Here is an 18136-nt window from a genome sequence, read left to right on the forward strand (position 1 = left end):
GAAATAGCAAATAAGAATCACAAGCAAACTACAAATTTGGTTTCGGTTAGGACTCATCTGTTCTTGCACTGTTACTGAAAAACTCAGCTACACTACCTAATGCAATTTTAATACAATGGCAAAAAAGAAATGCAAAACACTATTGTAGAAGACGAACAGATTCTAGTTGGTGAACAGCTCCAAAAAGCATTTTGTAAGTCAGCTAAAAATAAATACCTTTGGTATTACAAAACTTAAACCCAGAGATTAGTCAAGGCAGGTCAGTTGAGAAAAGTGATGTGTCAATAATCCATACTGAAATCAGAAGTGAAACTACTGCAATTGCAAAGATTACACAAAAACCTCCACAAAATTTTATTCTTTTATAAAGCAACCAGAGCACACATATGTACTGAGATAAAAAAAGTAACGTTAATACTAAAAAAGTTTTCATCTATGTATTGGAAATTTAAAAGACAGAAAAACTTCTTTAAATCTTCTCTCAAAACACGACATAAGTAACACTCCGCAATCCCTGTAAGCACTAAATTCTATACCACACCAAGAACACTAGTCCTGTAAAATGAGGTTTCATTAGTGGAACAGAATCATTAGTTGATTGCTGACTTTCCCTTTTTCAGCCTTAACTGTTTTTCATTTGGACCAGTGACCTTATTTTACAGTTTAGAACATACTTAAGTTGTAGATTCATTTCAACAATTTAAGTGAAAAGGCCACTTACCAACCAGTCACAAAAAAGTTCAGTGATTAGAAAACATAAAGCTCAATCACAAGACAAATTTCTGTGTTACTACTGATAATGTTGAACACTCATGCCCTTTCATACACAACATGAAGTGTAGTTACCTGACAGCTAAGAAAGAGCAGGATGTTAGGGTAAAAACAGCTATAAGATTAAATCTAACATAACTAGCAATCTTGGGGTTAAAAACTGTTTTCTCTATTCTGATGCATGCAAATGGATTAGACCAGGTTACATCTAAACTTCTGAGTTACCAAGATGTATTGGTTCATAAACCAGGAATTCCTAGAAATTCCACCTCTTGGCTACTAACAATTTTTTCTGTACTAAACAGATGCAGATTTATCCAATGAGGAACTGTGAATTTAGGTCCATTAACCAAAATGATGTCTGTTAAGAATTCAGAAAAGGAAAGCTGAAAAGTGGAAAAAGGCACAATTTTTAGATTAAAACTGATTATTAGTGTCATTCTAATTTCCCAAGTTATAAAATCTGATCTAGAAGTTAAGACCAGAAAACCTTCCTTACCTTAGGGATCCCAACTGATGTACAAGGGAGAAATGAATGTTCGCACTGTTCAAGGTATTTTTCTGAGTTGCTTTTTCCAAATAAAAGAGTAACCACAAAACCCCTAAAATGGAAAAAGAAAGACCAGCTACAACAACAGCCATCTTTCCCCACCTCTAGAAAATATTTCACAGCAAGTTATAGAATGACAATATATGACAGTTTGCTTACTCTCCTACTCTTTCACAGTGTAGCGTGCTGCTTAAAATAACTGACACAATACTGAGTATGAAGTTTCCCAGTCTTGTATTACGTGTCTTCATATATTCTTATCACATAGCAGCTCTGTAAAGCACAGTGTACACTACAGAGCCTGCTGCATGAGAAGAACATGTGATAACACACTGTCTATGCTCACAAATATGAAAGAGGGGTACATGGATAGAGGGGTACACACAGAAGCTGCTCTGGTTGTATTTATACAAAGATTCTTTTACTTCGACACTATGAAGAAATAAACTTTTTAGTGATATGTTTAGGCCACTCACTGTAGCATAAGCCACAAAAGCACTGTCCAGAAATAAACTGATGTAGTAAGCATAACTAACCACTGATTGTGTATGTTTAAAGATTGCACTCAAACTTGCTACAACAGCAATAATTTATTTACAGCTTATGGCACTAGGGCACAAAAATACATAAACATAAAGCTAGTTTTACTAAGAAAGAGATGAAAACCTAATCTTTGTGCCAATTATAGCATAAGCAAAGTATGTAGCTTTTGAAACATCAAGTGTACTGAAAAAAAAAGTCACTGTTGCTCAGGCTAGCATTGGGATGGCTAAACATGCATAGCTTTTTAGAGAAATTTCAAAGCATTCAATTTAGAGGTCAGCTGACCAGTATTTGTGACCACAAGATCTCACAAAGCTATTTCAGGCTTGAAATGTGGTGAAATAATACATTCTTTTAATATAGATCACTGTTGATATATGATAATCACAATATTAGAGAAATATTCCTATCCAAGCTAAAATATGACATTTGAAGTTTTTAATTTCCAAAATGGGAACCATTCTTGTTAAGTCCCCCAGAGGCTCAGTAATTCAGAAGTAGGGAGGTAGTCATTTATACCTTAACAACTCCAGGAAAGAGAGAGAAAAAAAAAGCTACAGAAAATTATTACCAGTAACTAGGCAATGCATAAGTAAAGTTCACTTGATACTCTAATTTCCTTATAGCCATCTTTACCTGCCAAATGACAGCAAAAAATAAAAGCAGGTCTAATTGTCCTTCTGCTCCAGATAACTTTAAAATCATAACATCAATGGTGCTAGGAGCATAATAATTCAGTTCAAGGACAAGAACTTGCTTAGAAAAGTCTCAATATTAGTTTCACTAATATTGGGTTGTTTTGTTTTTAATTATTAAGAAGTTTGGGTTTTCTTTTGATTATCTATGACTTTTCTATTAGAAACCTCAGTTATCTTTTAAAGAAAGCAGTATACTCAACTTTGGCCTAAAATCAGTTTTAACTTCAAACATTTATCAGCAAGTTGCTTCTCTTCTTTCATTCAGGAAGGACTGAAGCGTTGGAAATAACTACTATAGATTATATCTCTGTTTTCTCTCAAATGTTTTGATACTCTTAAAATTAATGTCTCATTCAAAAACACTAATACTACCAATATAGTTTAAAAATATGCTCATCTTCTTAGATGCCTTTAAGCTAGAAATGCTAGGAGCTTCTGCTTCTATGCAGAAATTCTCTAATTTAAAACCTTGTGTGCATTAGAGAAGGATACATAATCTGATTATTCAGGGCATCCGTTAGCTAACCAGAATCTGGTAGTGTAAATGCTTATCTAATTCATCAAGAGGATTCTTAATATGGTGAATGAGAAATCATTTTATTTTTCTCTAAATGAATTGATCAGGAAAAGGAAAAGATTGTATTTTACTTAATTTTTAAAAATTTCTTCCAAAGATTACTGGAAGGCCAGTTTTTCTCAAGGACAGAGTAACAACAGAACAAAGGTAAAAGATAGAAAAATGAAGACCACAGATTTATCATTTTCCCCTCAAGTCTGAAAAGTAACAGTCTCAGCTGAATGCTTTGTGAAAGTCAAAAAGCAGCTTCAGAACCATTCCTGATTTGGTCTGCAGTTAGAATCATCAACATAGGCAGTCAATCACATATATATGCATGTGATTGAGCATCAATTATTATGAGTTTTCATGACAGAGCAAATTCCCTTAAATGACAAAGCAATTGATTGATGCAAGAAATTTCAGTTTTTGCAACATCAGAAGCCCAAGCCTGGTGGGAGAGCCACAAGGCACATAATTTTTATTTTACTTCCTTAGGACTGAAAGTGAAAAAGAAAGAAAATTAGGTAATTAATGCTTAAGTAGAAAGAAAAGGCAGATGGAAACCAACAGGCCCAGCATTCAGGTTAATCTGCACCAACACTTGAAAAAGAGCCAGAAAGTGTTTCATGAAGAATAATACCCTGCAATACTCTACACAGGTTAAGGAAACAATATGTATATTTTGCCTCCTACTTTTGGTGGAAAGAGTTCAGTTCCCTATGTGATGACCTACCAGATCCTGAATCGAAAAAGGCTATCATAAATCAGCCTTGAAACAAAATGAAACAATGAGAAATTTTGATTTAGAACTTCTATTCATATATACAAATGGTTTCATTCTTCCTCCACGTACACAAAAAACCAATACTATGTTTACTACAAGTGATCTGTGCAAACACACAGTTGAGAGTAAATCAAAAAGAAAAAACTAGCACATAATAGAAGTTAAACAGTATAAACAGACTGATTATATTGATACAGATATGGCATCACCATTGTTTTCCTGCATAGCCCACTGGTGTACAATTTAAATGCTTAGGTCAATACTAAGAATGCATCCAGCTACGACTCAGCATTTTCTTTTGTTTAAACTGCAAAATGGGACAACAGCTGGACTTCCAGCTAGTGGAAGTCAGAAACCTTTGATACAGGCCACTTTTGGTTTTTTGAAGTAAAGTATACAAACCTAGAAGTAACGTAAAATTCAACCATAAAATTCTAGCATAAAAATCCATGTCCAAAATTGTTATTTTGCTCCAGAAAAGGATATGGTAAATATTATGGGCACTACAATAATCAGGAACAAAACTACATTTTTATTTTCTAAATTTATGTAAATGATGTTATGACATAAAATTGCAAATTGTAAGTGGAAAAGTTACTTTGTAACATTAATTTGTTTGTTTCTAAGAGAAACATGACGAACCGTTTGGCTAAACTTCTAGGGAATTAATTCAAAAAAAGGAGAAAGCAGGCAAGAATAATTTAGATATAAACCTATTTGACCGAGTTGGCACTCATTGTTCTGTGTGCTGAATGTTAACATGTGTCACTCTGAAAAAGATTAAGTGTAAAAAACAGCCAGATCACAGCCTGAGCCCAAATGCGTATGTTAAAGTAATGAAGTGATGACATTCTCCTGGAAGGGCTGAGTCTTGACATTATGTCAAGTAAACACATAATAGGGAGATAGATACAAATTCTGCTTTAACAGATACACTACCACTAGATGAATTTATCCTTAATAAGATCAATGTTTACTGACTAGCTACAAAAATTAACCAAAGCAGCAGAAGAACCACAGAGCTCACTTGAGAATGAGTGAGCACAGGCACCACAGGTATTCTCATGGTGGCAAATTGTAGCTGACTTCTGACACACTCTATGAGAGCCTGCTTTGCCTGTTAGCTTTGAAAAGCCAAGCTACTGAAATTGAGCAAGAATGAAGGAGAAGCTCTTATTTTTCATACTGCAAATACTAAGGAAGTGGTAGCACAAAACAGTAAACAGAGGAAATCTTGCCCTTTGGACAGACTCTTTGCCTTTTCCTCTGGACAAACAGCCAGTAAAATATGATAAACATACATGCATCAAGATTTAACAAGACAAAAGCATTTACTTGGAGTTAGTTTTACATTAACTAAATCCTCATTCTAGAAGACTGACTATTCTGATTTCTCAGAGATGGAAAGCCAAACTTAATTCAGTTGAAACCCACGCATAGCATCTCTAATCCTAGCTACAAAACTCTATTATATTTTTTGATGGGACATACAGGAATATACATACATTCCATACTGTATCGAATAAGAAGGTTAAAAGAGTGTTCCAAACAAAGGGAAAAAAACCTTAAAGATAGCCCACACACCCCATTAGAATTCAGGCAGGTCTTGGAGAGCCTAGAAATGTTGTTATTCTGCAGATTAGTCTTATGAGAGAGAAGAAGGAGGAACAGCTCATTAAGACATTTTGATCTGGCATTGAAAATGAAAGTTTTAATGACTACAAGGCAGACACTATAATATACAATGTAATAATGGTGCTAAAGACTATAAAAACTTCACCTGTTTGCTTCCTTTCTGTCTACATAAAGTACGAAATGTCTACAGCTGCTGAACTGATCTACTTGTTCAAAGTGTAGCATCATTTCCAAACATCCAGGAAAGCATCCACTAGCTTCCCTCATGAATCAAGTGTCTTAGGTAGGGAAATGAGATTGTGATAGAAAAGGAGACATAATTACTTAGTAAGTGCCTGGGAAAAGAACTGACAAACTAATAGAAAGTAGGAACTGAAATAAACATTGTTTTTACATGAGCATTTGTCCTCTAACACCCATTATACATAGCCAAACTGAGATTTCAAGGAAAAAAATTTTTTCATAAAAAGCTGCTCAAATGTGGAAATATTAATTACATAAAGCCACTACAGATCTTCAGAGCAAGCTATTTGCTAAAATTCACATTCAAATTTTACTTTCACACTACGTAGTATACTTACCCACCCACAAAGCAGAGGATATAAAATGCAAAGTAAAATATAGCGAAGGGTCCAAAAGTTACTAGAAAAAGCACAAGGCCAAGACTTCCCCATCCCCATATGGAAAGACTGGTCTGTAATGAAGAACACATAGAAAAGGAACAATTAATATGAAATTCATACAATTTTAACTCTCTGGAGCAATATTTGCAGTTTCTACAAAGCTTGATACATTGTAACTAGATAGGAAATAAGTTTTGCTTGATGAAATAAAAATTACCTTTGTTTTAAAGACTATATTGCTATCAAATATGCCCCTGTTATATTGTGGGTTAGTAGTCCAGTTAAGCCAAAATTAGAGTATTTTTCTTTCAAATACTGTTACTCATCTCTAATTTCAAATGCAACTATCACCCTTTAGGGTGTCATTTCTTTTTCTTCTCTACTCTCATTTTGTACACTTTTGTTCCTTGAGATCCCCCCCATTCTCCTTCCCCATGAAAAGTTCACTGATATTTCCAAGAAAAAAGCAGGTTTTGTGACAGAACGGGAAGAGACAGAAAACAAAATTGTTTTACACACCTAAACATGTTATTTTCTACAATCAAGCAATGCTATTCCTCCCCTAGATCAAAGCAGTTGCAAGACTAAAAAGGTGTCCCTTTCTCCAGTCAAGTCACAGATGGATCAACAGGTGCTCCAAATATTTCGTGCAAGTATACTCTTACTCTCCCCCGTAAACAAAAGGTAGGAGACTTGATTACTACCTCTAACTATTACTACCACAGAAATTAAGGGCATTCAGACAATCCTTTGAAACACCCAAGTATGATTTTCTTTTTAAACCAGGACATTTTATATATATATATAAAAAAAAAAAGCAAGAGAGATCCCAGATTAACACTTTTTCCACACAGGCATTACCACATTCCTAGAAGAGATCTGGTTTAGCAGGCAGGACTAAATACTTTGGCAGTGGTGGGGAGACAAGGGTTGTTTGAAAAATCCATGGGGCACTTAAAGCCAGCCACAAGAACATCTGTGGGATTGGTGGGATTTTGCATAAATGCAGCAGTGCTTCACCTGCACTGGTGGAGCTACCAAAAACACAAAAAAAAGTATCAAGATTCAGGTTATTGTGCTAATATAGGTTACAGTATAAGTGCATTTATATACACACATATATACATACATGATCTATCTACATAGACAGATGTGTGTACGCACATACATATATGTATATGCAGGGTAATCTAAAAAACCAAGGTAGGGAAAACCTGACCAATCTTAGCTACAATAGTTTTTAGACCTTCACAATGTTGCATTGCAGTCAACAAAGCTTACATAAATTTAATTCAACCCAGTCTCTAGCTCAGTCTGGAAAGCATGTTTCAGCCAAGTCCCAAGAGTGTGAAACCAATGATGACAAGTATTTATAGGCCACCAAAACCGTTACAGTTCTAAGGTTCTCAACTTCTTTTTCTTTTTGTTGTCTAATTTACGCCTTTCCTAACAGTGATCAAATGATACCCTGATGGGAACTCAGACAACTGCTATGTCAACAAGTAACACTAAGGAAGTATTTAAATAAACTCGTCTTGCAGTTTGACATTTAGAAAACAAGCAGAGATTGAACACCATATTTGCAGAGAGCCTTTTTTAGCTTTTAATATAGAGGACAGGGGAAGCTTCGCTACAACCCATTTCTTTCAAGGACTACTTAGATTTCACAGGATTAAAAAAAAAAAATCAACTTTTTCAAAACAAAGTTTTAAAAATCCTATGAACAACGAAGACTCTTACATAAAGCAGCTTTGATTATTTTCTGAGAGCAACACCAAAAAGCAAAATCGCTCTGAGGAGAGACTGTTTCAAAAATCTAAACTGTAATAATCAGAATTATTTAATTCTTCCTGGTTATAAGTTTAGTGGAACATAGAGATGAAATTCTATTTTCTTCATAGTTAAGTTTCTTAGCAAATGATATAATCTATACTGGCTTTTTTCTTAGTGTTTGAGGCTGGGAAAAATTAAACATACAAGTACGTAGATGAGTGTAATTAAAGTACTGCAATTAAAATACTGCATTGCAAGTTATCCAATTCTATTCAACCTGAAAAAGTGCTTTATTAGATGATATAAACCATACTATCCACACAGCTAAAATGCTGAATTGGTGCTACAGTAAAAAAAAGAAAAATCTTGATCATGATTGAGTAGAAGATTTTGTTGTTTTGTTGACTCAGGATAAGTAAATGCAGTACATAATTGTGTCCTTCCAGTACCTGAAGAGAGCCTACAGGAAAGATGGAGAGAGACTATTTACAAAGGGCATGTATTGACAGGACAAGGGGGAATGGTTTCAAACTGAAAGTGAGTAGGTTTAGATTGGATATTAACAAAAAATTCTTTACTCTGAGGGTTGTGAGGCACTGGAACAGGTTGCCCAGAGAAGTTGTGAACGCCCCAACCCTTAAATTAAGTGCTAGACCAGAGCTCTGAGCAATCTGGTCTAGTAGAATGTGTTCCTACCCATGGCAAGGGGCTTAGAACTAGATGATCTTCAAGGTCCCTTCCAACCTAAACCATCCTATGATTCGATGATAAACTCTTTGGAGGGTAGAGAAGAGAGACACGCCAATCTACAAAAACAAACAAACAAAAAAACCAAAACAACCTGGCCAATGCAACAATTAAAGTACAAACAAGATCTCACTGTACATCTAAATTTCAATACAAAAAGAAGGCTCTGCCTAATTATGCCCTCAGAAATACATTTTAAAACTTCTACAGAACACTACAAGCATCAGGAAGATAAGGAAGATATGCACACAGAAAATAACATTTAATCAGAGTCTTTTTTTTGGTCAAAAAACCAGTACGCTTAATGGTGTCATTTTAAAAAGTTTAAGTTCTAAATATGGGGTAAGCACTCTAAATGACTTAATTAAACTAGATGGCAGGATGCATATTCAGAGTTGGATGAATGCATAGTTAACAAAGAAAAAGTTCTATAACTCTAATAAATAAAACAGTAACCTTTTGTCCTCTGCTCTAGTTTTGCAATTTAGCATATGGCTACAGAGATTCAAATCTCATGTGGTATTTTAATAGGATTTCTTAAAATTCATACAACTTGGTACACTGCAGTAAGTACAACAGATACTGGCCCAATTCTTGTATACTCTAAATGTGTGGTTTAAAGTCTTGCAGATTTTGAGACATTCAAAGGGATTTAATCATTAGGATGGTACCCTTTTGGCTGACTGTAAAAAAAACTTCTCCTAACTTCACACTTCTAAAAGGCACTTCAGCAGTAAAATGAAAAAAATGAAACCTTTGCATAAAGTTCCTTAAACACATCAAAATCAACTAATAAAAGAACATCTAAACATTACACAAATATGACTACACAGCTGGTCAGTATAAAAATAGGTTCAGGTATTTAAATTCAAACCCTGCTTGCAACTTATTTCCAAATCAGTTTTATGATATTATTTTTTAGAAGATTCACAGATATACTAAAGCTCTGTCTAGCCTTACTAAAGTTAACTGCAGGGTGAATTACTCTTGACAGAAAGAACAAGTCAGTCTTCTGAAAAAATGGTATAAATGCTGGCATTTAAGTTGCAGCCATCCAGACTCTTTAAAAGAAGCTGACATGCCCTCGGTTGGAAGGGCAAACTTTCAAGCTGAACTGGCATAGTGCTGTTCACTGACTTTCAAGGAAGTAGGGACAGTTACCTAAGGGCTAAAGAAGTACCCAGACCTTAGTCCTGTGGTAGGCATGTTTGGGTACATACTGTGTCCATACACACATGCACACATGGATAAAGGATCTTTATTGCAGAACAACAACTGTTCCATCTCACCAGTTGTAGCCATTTTTGCTTACCACCACTACAGATACCGTATGTTTGCCCCACCATCACCACTTCTTAGCTTTCAAGTCTAAGATTTCACAGACTTCTGCAGTGTATTACTAAGGTTATATATGCAATGGGCTAATTGAGCATCATGGTCACACAGGGTAACTTTCTACAGTATGGAACTGGTTTAGCAAATTAAATTGCAGTTGAAGTAAAGGGTTGTCTGTAAGCTCAAAAAGTGCACTGCAGAGCCTTATCAGGTGAGAATAGACACACACAGGTGAATATTAACACATGCTTGATTCAGCTTTTAGAGACAACAAGACTATCACCTTAATGACACCACTAGTTGGTTTTTTTTACTAGGTTTTGTCCATTTTTCCCACTGAATGCTTTTCCCACAGTATACAGCCAACTACTAAAAGTAGTACATAAAGAATTTGCTTTCTTATATACATCTGCTTTCTCTTTCTTTGGTTCTTGCTTCCTAACCACTGCGGAGGTCAATAAAACTAAGATGATCCCAGGGAGGCAAGAAGCTGGAATACTTTATTCACACAAAACCAGTATTTTTATAGGTCTGAGGTACTACATATTCACGATGTGTTTGCATATTCATAAGGAGGTTGGGCTTATTCTAAACAGGGGTTTTCACAGGGATGACATTGGGGAAAACCCAGGTGAACAAATCTTAGAGTCTTACAACATAGGGAAAAACCTATCTTATCTTAGGGGGATTACATAGGGGGAACAGGTAACACAAAAGCGGAGATAAAACACAAAAGGTTTTCTGCACAGGTTTGATGAGCTCAGGGCATGGTTTCTCCAGGCTTGGGCACAACATTCCAAACCCATGACATCAATGGATCCTTGTCTAGACTCTAGATGGAGGTTTTTTCCCAGCCTCTGTCAGCCCAAGGCTTTTGTTTAAACCTAGCAGTTTTCTTTTTCTCATATCCAAATTTTGGAATCCAGCAAATCACTGCAACATTTTGATGGTCTTAGCTGCATACCCTTATGGCTAGCATTGCTAAGCTAAGACTGTTACTTAACACGACCATTCACACAGGACCTTATACAAATCCACAACAGCAATTACTTATTCCCATAAAAAGCATAATTACATCTTACTAAAAAGTAGCTTCAGTAGGTTTCTTGTTTGCCTAATCCAGCTGACAAAGCTTTCAGACCTTTGCCTCTCTCCCATCTTTAAGCAAAATCCTCAGCCTTGACACACCTTTCTCTTAAAATTATTCACCAGGGTAACATAGGTTTATTTTTTGGATTTAAACTAGTGCTGTCAATTTTAGACTGCAAAAGTGTCTCTAGTTTAGTGCAAAACAAGTGCTACTCCAGAAGTCCAGATGACAGGTTCTTCCTATCCTCCTTGGTGCCACCAAACAGCGGACACATGTGTTTTCTGTACTCTCACTCCAGCAAAAAGCTGTTCCCAGCACTTGTCTCTCTTCATAATTTCCCCACATATTCAGAGTAACTGTGGTTCCAAAGTTGGAGATGCAGTATGAGAGGAAATAAAGAACACCCATACAGAAAAGTCAGGCTCTGGATTCACCTACTTGTCAATCTTAAAGCTTCAGCAGAATACTACTTAAGTCTTACAGTAGCATCCAACAGACCTGTACCACTTGGGAAGATTGTTGATTGTGACTGGTTTCAAATTTAATGGTTGCAACAGAATAACTTGAACTTTGAGAGAACAGTGTCATTTAAAAATAAAAACATGTTTCTTTGCTCACAATTCCTTTACTGTGTTCATCAAAATACAGTTGTCCATTAATACATTAAAAATTATTGTAGCTGACCTGTCCCAAACAAGACATTGATAATCAAACCACTGCCTGCCATTTGGGTAGTTGAAACTATTAGAGTTCTTCTAATATGCTGTACCAAATGCATTTAATGCCTCCTCTGGGCTCACATTAAAAAAAATTGTCAGAGATTACATATAAAGTAGATGTCAAGTTTAATTTTGTTAATTCTACACATCTGCCTTCTAATTTGACTTCCATTTTGAGTGTAAATGGAGCATGTTCACATATAAACCTTTCTATAATTAAGGTGAGTGTCATTTTTGTCAAGTGATTAAAAACATTACTTTAGGTTTCAAATTACTGTCTCTTCACTAGCATGACAAGTAAAATTAGAAAGCTGTACCAACTGGAGTGCCAATTTCACTCCAGAGAAATTGTTATGTTACAATACTCAGAGAAATATTTAACAACTGTAAAATAAACCATTAACAAGTCCGTAGCTACCTTCTCCCATCTGGAAAAGTTACAGCAATCAACTGAAAGACATGTCAAAGAGGGTTTTGAAGAGTTCTGCATATTGTGGTTTCCTAACATCACTAAAGGTCTCTTTTTAACCTCTTTCTTCTTATCCTTTCTCTCTTTTCCTTCCTTAGCCCAAAAGGGCAAAGCAAAACAAAACCCTGAGCTCCACTGCCACTTCAGACTATGTAAAAATAATTTTAGTGAACCTACACAACAATTTACTGCAGTACTCACAAGAAAACTCTTGGGATTTTTTAAAGTTTTTTTAAAAAGAACTTTACATAGTCTATTTTGCTTTTACTGCTCTAAGTTTAGATTTATTATTTTTCCCAAAACAAGCTTAAAATACTAAAGCATATAAATATACACTGATCATCTTTTAAATAAATAAAATTACACAATTAATGTTAAGAGTTAAGAAGTTTGGCCAATGAAGTTTCTTCTGGATAAGTGCTGTATTCCTGCTGATCCCTCTGGGTTATGAGGCTGGAAACTCTCCATCCCTGTTACACAAGAGTCCACCTGTCCACTCTCTACCTCACCTCTTCTTCCGCTCAATGCACACCTTGCATGTCAAATGGCTTAACTGGTTAACAGTTGGATTAATTCAAATGCAATCAGGTCTAATTGTATTGAGTTCAGATTTTCCTGCTGTTCCTTACACTGCACGAAACAGTAAAGCTTTTGGGATCATTTTCCCCTACCCTCCCCTACGGCTATACAAGGCAGTCTAACAAAATAGGCTTTTACAAAGAGGCAATAATTTTTCATCTATACTCTAAGACCACTATTACTGCACTGTTGACTATTCATGAAACTCTTTTTTAGAAGCGCAAACCTTTAAATGAAAATACATGTGACCATTTTCTTAAAATACATAACATTATAGTGTTTAACAAGAAAGTTTAAAAGTTATTGTGCATATTACTTCAATTTCAGTATTTATCCAACAAATTCCATTAGTAAAACCTGCCTGTTTGCTAAAGTCAGAATATTAGTATTGAATTAGTAATATAATTACAATAAAAATAGAAAAATTATGTTCCATATTTTTATACAATTGGTTCTTTGAAAGAAAAAGACCAACCTTTCAGTTAACACTTCCAGTTCTACCAGAAATGGTAAACATTTTCAACATTAAACTTTCTTTTCAAGTGAAAAAAGCAGAGTACAATTCAGCCTGGAGTCAAGAATCAAGATTAGTAAAGATTATTTTTAATTCCTCTCTCACACCTGCTCTGCCAGCATTGCTGATCACTACATGAAATTAGGAAGTGAAAATTTTCATTTAAATTGACCTTCATTTTACTAACTTTTATTTTCAGCACTAACAGTTACTTTATTATACCGCAGAACTATCAGCAAGGGACAGAAGGCCTCATTTCATGTCACTGTTTCTTGAGGATGGCCCAAGTATTTCTCTTATTACGAAAGCAAGAGGCAACCTTCACAGACACACACATTCTTTCTGATAACATGCATGCATTAAAACCCACTCTGAATCATGTTCTAGTTTAAAAGGATATGGAGTTTTGGTCAAATTTAAAAGAAGCACTTGAGCATCTTGGATAGCCATGAGAAATAAGTGATGCAATCCAACTTTCAGATACTTTCTTAAATATAAAAGTGACATACTCAAACTCATATTTAATACTTTTTCCAAGAAAGTGATTCTTTTCCTTTGTAACAATCCATATTGACTTGTATCCAAGCTACTTTAGTTATTTGGATAGAAGACAAGACAAAAAGATTGAAAGTATTTTGGATCACCTCAGGTGATTGAAACAGGGCCAGGTTTATTGCTTGACAGGATTGCCTAGGGTGATCTAAAGTGAGAAAATAAAGTAATCCCTCTAACTCTATCTTGAATTTAAGCCAATGAGATAATCTAGACTGTTCTACATTCAGCCTCTGGATAAACAGATTACATGCATTTCAAGTCTTTCTAGTGCAAAGCAATTGCAAAGGGAAGAGAGGGGGAAGCCCCCAGAATTTTTATCAAGTGAAAAAAAAATAAAATACTTCTGTACTCCTAAAGAGCAAAAAATAATGAAGTCACATGCTCTTTAGTCAAGAAACTGTTCTTGTGCATTTCATTTGTGACTACTGCTCAAGCATCATTTTAAGCTTTTTACTTTCTTGCCTTCAACTGCACCAAAGAGTTATTTAAAAGTTCCTTTCACCAATATCTTCTTCTTTCACTGCTAAAGAAACCTGATTCCACCAAAGGAACTTAAACATCAGCTTTACTTCTAGAACAATTTCTACCACTTAAGGTTCCCAATATTCATCTGGAAGCAAATACATTAAATTAATCTCTCTCCCTAAGCATCAGATCTCATAGGCAGTCTCTATGTCTCTTCTAATAAAAACTGGAGGGCAAAGCTCAGGGATACCACAGAAACAGTTGCATGGGACACGTTTTTAAAAAGGTTCCTTGTATCTTAACAGTTGAGCTTTTGGAAGGTAGAAATTTCTTTAGTTCTAAGCTCTTCTTCCATGATAGTGGTAACTTCAACTCAGCACCCTTTCTGCCAAGCAATAAATGACTGCCTATTCCTTGAACTTAAATCTCCATCACACTGCCCAATTTATGCCATTACCTGTATCAGCTCATGCTTACTAAGAAAATTTATATCAAGGCTATATATAAATTGTTTGGGACACAGTCTTCAATTTAAAGGCAACCCATTCCTGTCTATGATCTTTACGGGGCGGAGAAAGTGGAAAAAGGTGGGTTATAAGACATCTGATAAACAATGATTACTTTTCTTAAAATAAATCCATTATATTTTCTATGTAGATACCACACAATTTCTCAGCAGCGGCTGTGTGCCAAATAGTTTGTGCAATATTTAATTGATAGAAGCAGCTTAAAAAAAATATGCACAGTGATCCAGCATCTGTTTTAGAAAATCTCAGTAACTTCAAAAAACCACCACCCCACACAAAAAAAAAGTGAAACAAAGTAAAAGTGCCTAGTTTTTGCAAATACAAAACTGTCAAAGACATAAAGATATAAAATAAGACAAACTACATAAAATTACGAACATTTTGGAACTGCACACTGCAGCAGCAGCTATTGAGCTTTTTTTTGCTTTTCCCTAACAATTCATTTAATGTAAACAGCAGACAATACCTTCAAATTTTATACTTAAAAAAATACTAAGATTTTTTTTTTTACCACTTTTTGACTTGCTTGAAAGCATCAATAAGCAAATAACTATTTTTAAGCAAACTCCTCAGACTCAGTAGCTTCTTCTAAACAGACTGATAAACCATACGTTTCAATTCATATCTGCAGGATGTGTGAATTGTTTTTTTTTACTGAGAGTTTAACTTGTATGTGTTTACACATATTTTGCATATACATAAATATTGTACACACACACAAAATCTAGTACTTAAGTTTACTGTAGAAAGATTTAGTCATTAACTTCTAAACAACGTGTTAGGACTTTGGCTTCCTCAGGCTATAAAATTAGTCATCCAAGAGTTTTGTTTAGTTCTTTAATCCGCTGGTGATATTATATGTGCTATTTGATACTTGCAGCACAGTTTTCAGCAGTATCCCACTAACTCTAAGATGAAACTGCTAGGGATGCAGTATAGTGGTTTACTGTGTTTTTTTATTCTTTTAATACTACATACCACAATCTAACAGTTCCCAAATAAGCAACATTCCTCATCTAGATGAAAAAGTTACTTTAAAAATACTACACTAGCAACATAACTTTAGAATATATTTATCTAATACTAGACCAAATATAAAGCTTGACATGATTCTGTGATACTTGCCTTATTAGGTCAGGATACAAATGTCAAAGAGTATAAATGGAAGAAAACAATTCATATTATCTATCACAATTGCCAGAAGGAGTCCTTCAGTAATATTCACCCTCCTACCCAACATTCAACAAGTTAACGCTCAACAAGACTAAAAATTAATTTCTACCTTGTCCTTAGTGATCAAGGCTATTGTCTCTAACCAGTCAGTTATGTCATATATCTTTGTAGAATTATTTTGGTAAATGAAGTAACGTGGTTTAAAAATCCTTATCCCTCACCACTCCTGTAAGAAAGTCTTTTTCTTTTTAATTTACTATAAAGGAGGAGAAAATCTATAAGCAACAATATAGTTTCAGAAGGAGAAAACACACTGAGTTTCTCAGCTGTAATGTCAAGTGGCACCTTGACTACAGGTAGTACTGCAACTGCTATCATGGAATCCAGAAAGCCAAAGCTCAACAGAAAGCCAATATAAATTATTTCCAAGACTATACTGGCACCAGAGGAGCTTTAGTACAATACCCCACAGCCTCCTTATCACAAAATTGGTGAGGTATGGGCTGGATGAGTAGATTATAAGGTAAGTGGAAAATTGACTGGATTGCTGGATGCAGAGACACCATCAGTGGTGCAAGTTCAGTGGGCAGCCAGTAAGTAGGTGGGAACCTTCAAGGATCAGTATGAGTCTGATGATGTTTTAGGTCTTAACAATGTGGGTGATGGGACACAGGAAACTCCCAGGAATTCTGCACAAAATACCGAAGTGGAGTGAGTGCTCAGTACACCGGAGGATTCAGAGGGGTGTCAACAGGCTAGAGAAATGGGTTGACAGGAACCTCAGGAAGTTCAACGAAAAACAAGCATGGGTTTGCATCTGGGGTGGACAGAATACCCTGGGTCACAATACAGTCTGGGGCCAACTCTCTGGGAAGCAGGTCTACGGAAAGGGACCCAGAACTGGGCCATAAGGTGAACATGTGTCTGCAGTGCGCCCTCATGGGCACAAAGGTGGACAACAGTATTCTACCCAGTATCAACAGAAATGTCACCAGCAGGTCCAGCAAAGTGACCCTTCCTCTCTATTTGGACACTCCTAGAGTCCTGTGTCCAGTATTGGTCTCCCTATTACAAAATAAATCCATCCGGAAACCAATGTACAATATCCAATTCCACCACAAGGGATTTTGTGCCAAAACAAAATACATCCATATAATGAAGACACATATTGGCTATACTGGCCACCAAGAGAAGGGTAGATTTAGAAAGGTTGTTGGTGCTCCCAATTAATATTCTGACCCCCTTTTATGTGACTGAGAAGTAAAACAATTTTTAAAAGTATTATCCCCTTCCTCCACTCCTCGATGCTCACCTTTATCTTTAAAAATAAACAAGCAAGAGCAGTAGTCTCTACACACCTACCACCAACATAATAAAAGGCATCTACTGCCTAAGCACTGGAATCTGAAGAAAGAGCTACCAACATTGTATTCACTGATTTTAATACTTAGGGGGGTCATTTTGTTCTTTTAATTCCAAGACCTCAACCAGTGCCAGCATCATGAACTAGTTTCATGCTTGCAATGATCACCTCTACACTATACCTAATTTCTCTTGCCAAAAATTTACTGATAGTTCCCCAACATTTTTTACAAGTATGTAGCATTTTTTAATCAGCATTGTAATTAGCAAAATATAAAATGAAATGGATATAAAAATAGAAGAACTTCAAAGCAGAGTATGCACCATAAAGAAGCAGTTTTCAGTACACAAATAACAAACAGATCGCAAGCTGCAAATATAGTACATTTTTAAGAAACTTAAATCCACTGACAGAATACTAGCACCTTCCTCCGAAAACTGTTACTCCACTGCTTCCTTCCCAAGTTTAAATTCAATAAAGTTCTTTGACTGCCATACATGTTCTCCAATTACAAAATACAGAAACTCTGATACAACCATTATTTCACTATAAATTCCCAGTGGTCTCTGAGAGTACATCTGAACTCCAATAAGGCCAAATCTCCTATGAAGCATGCTAACTGGATGAAGACAAAAATAACCATGGAAACAGCTGTTATACAAAA

At 35.5% G+C, this 18136-nt stretch overlaps 1 protein-coding gene across 2 annotated transcripts in view; it reads right to left on the minus strand.

Annotated features, from left to right (window-relative positions):
* The window catches only part of SNX13 (sorting nexin 13), a 67046-nt gene that overhangs the window by 39530 nt on the left and 9380 nt on the right, over positions 1 to 18136 (minus strand). For both annotated transcript variants that reach the window (XM_027684649.1, XM_027684648.1), the window contains exons 2-3: positions 6122 to 6234; positions 1271 to 1373 (exon numbers count right to left, since the gene is read on the minus strand). In XM_027684649.1, the coding sequence (XP_027540450.1) occupies positions 1271 to 1373; positions 6122 to 6234 (216 nt within the window). The remainder of the gene's footprint in view (positions 1 to 1270; positions 1374 to 6121; positions 6235 to 18136) is intronic.

This window comes from Neopelma chrysocephalum, unplaced genomic scaffold, assembly GCF_003984885.1.
Source record: "Neopelma chrysocephalum unplaced genomic scaffold, ASM398488v2 Primary Assembly neopelma1_67, whole genome shotgun sequence".
Taxonomy (NCBI): Eukaryota; Metazoa; Chordata; class Aves; order Passeriformes; family Pipridae; genus Neopelma; species Neopelma chrysocephalum.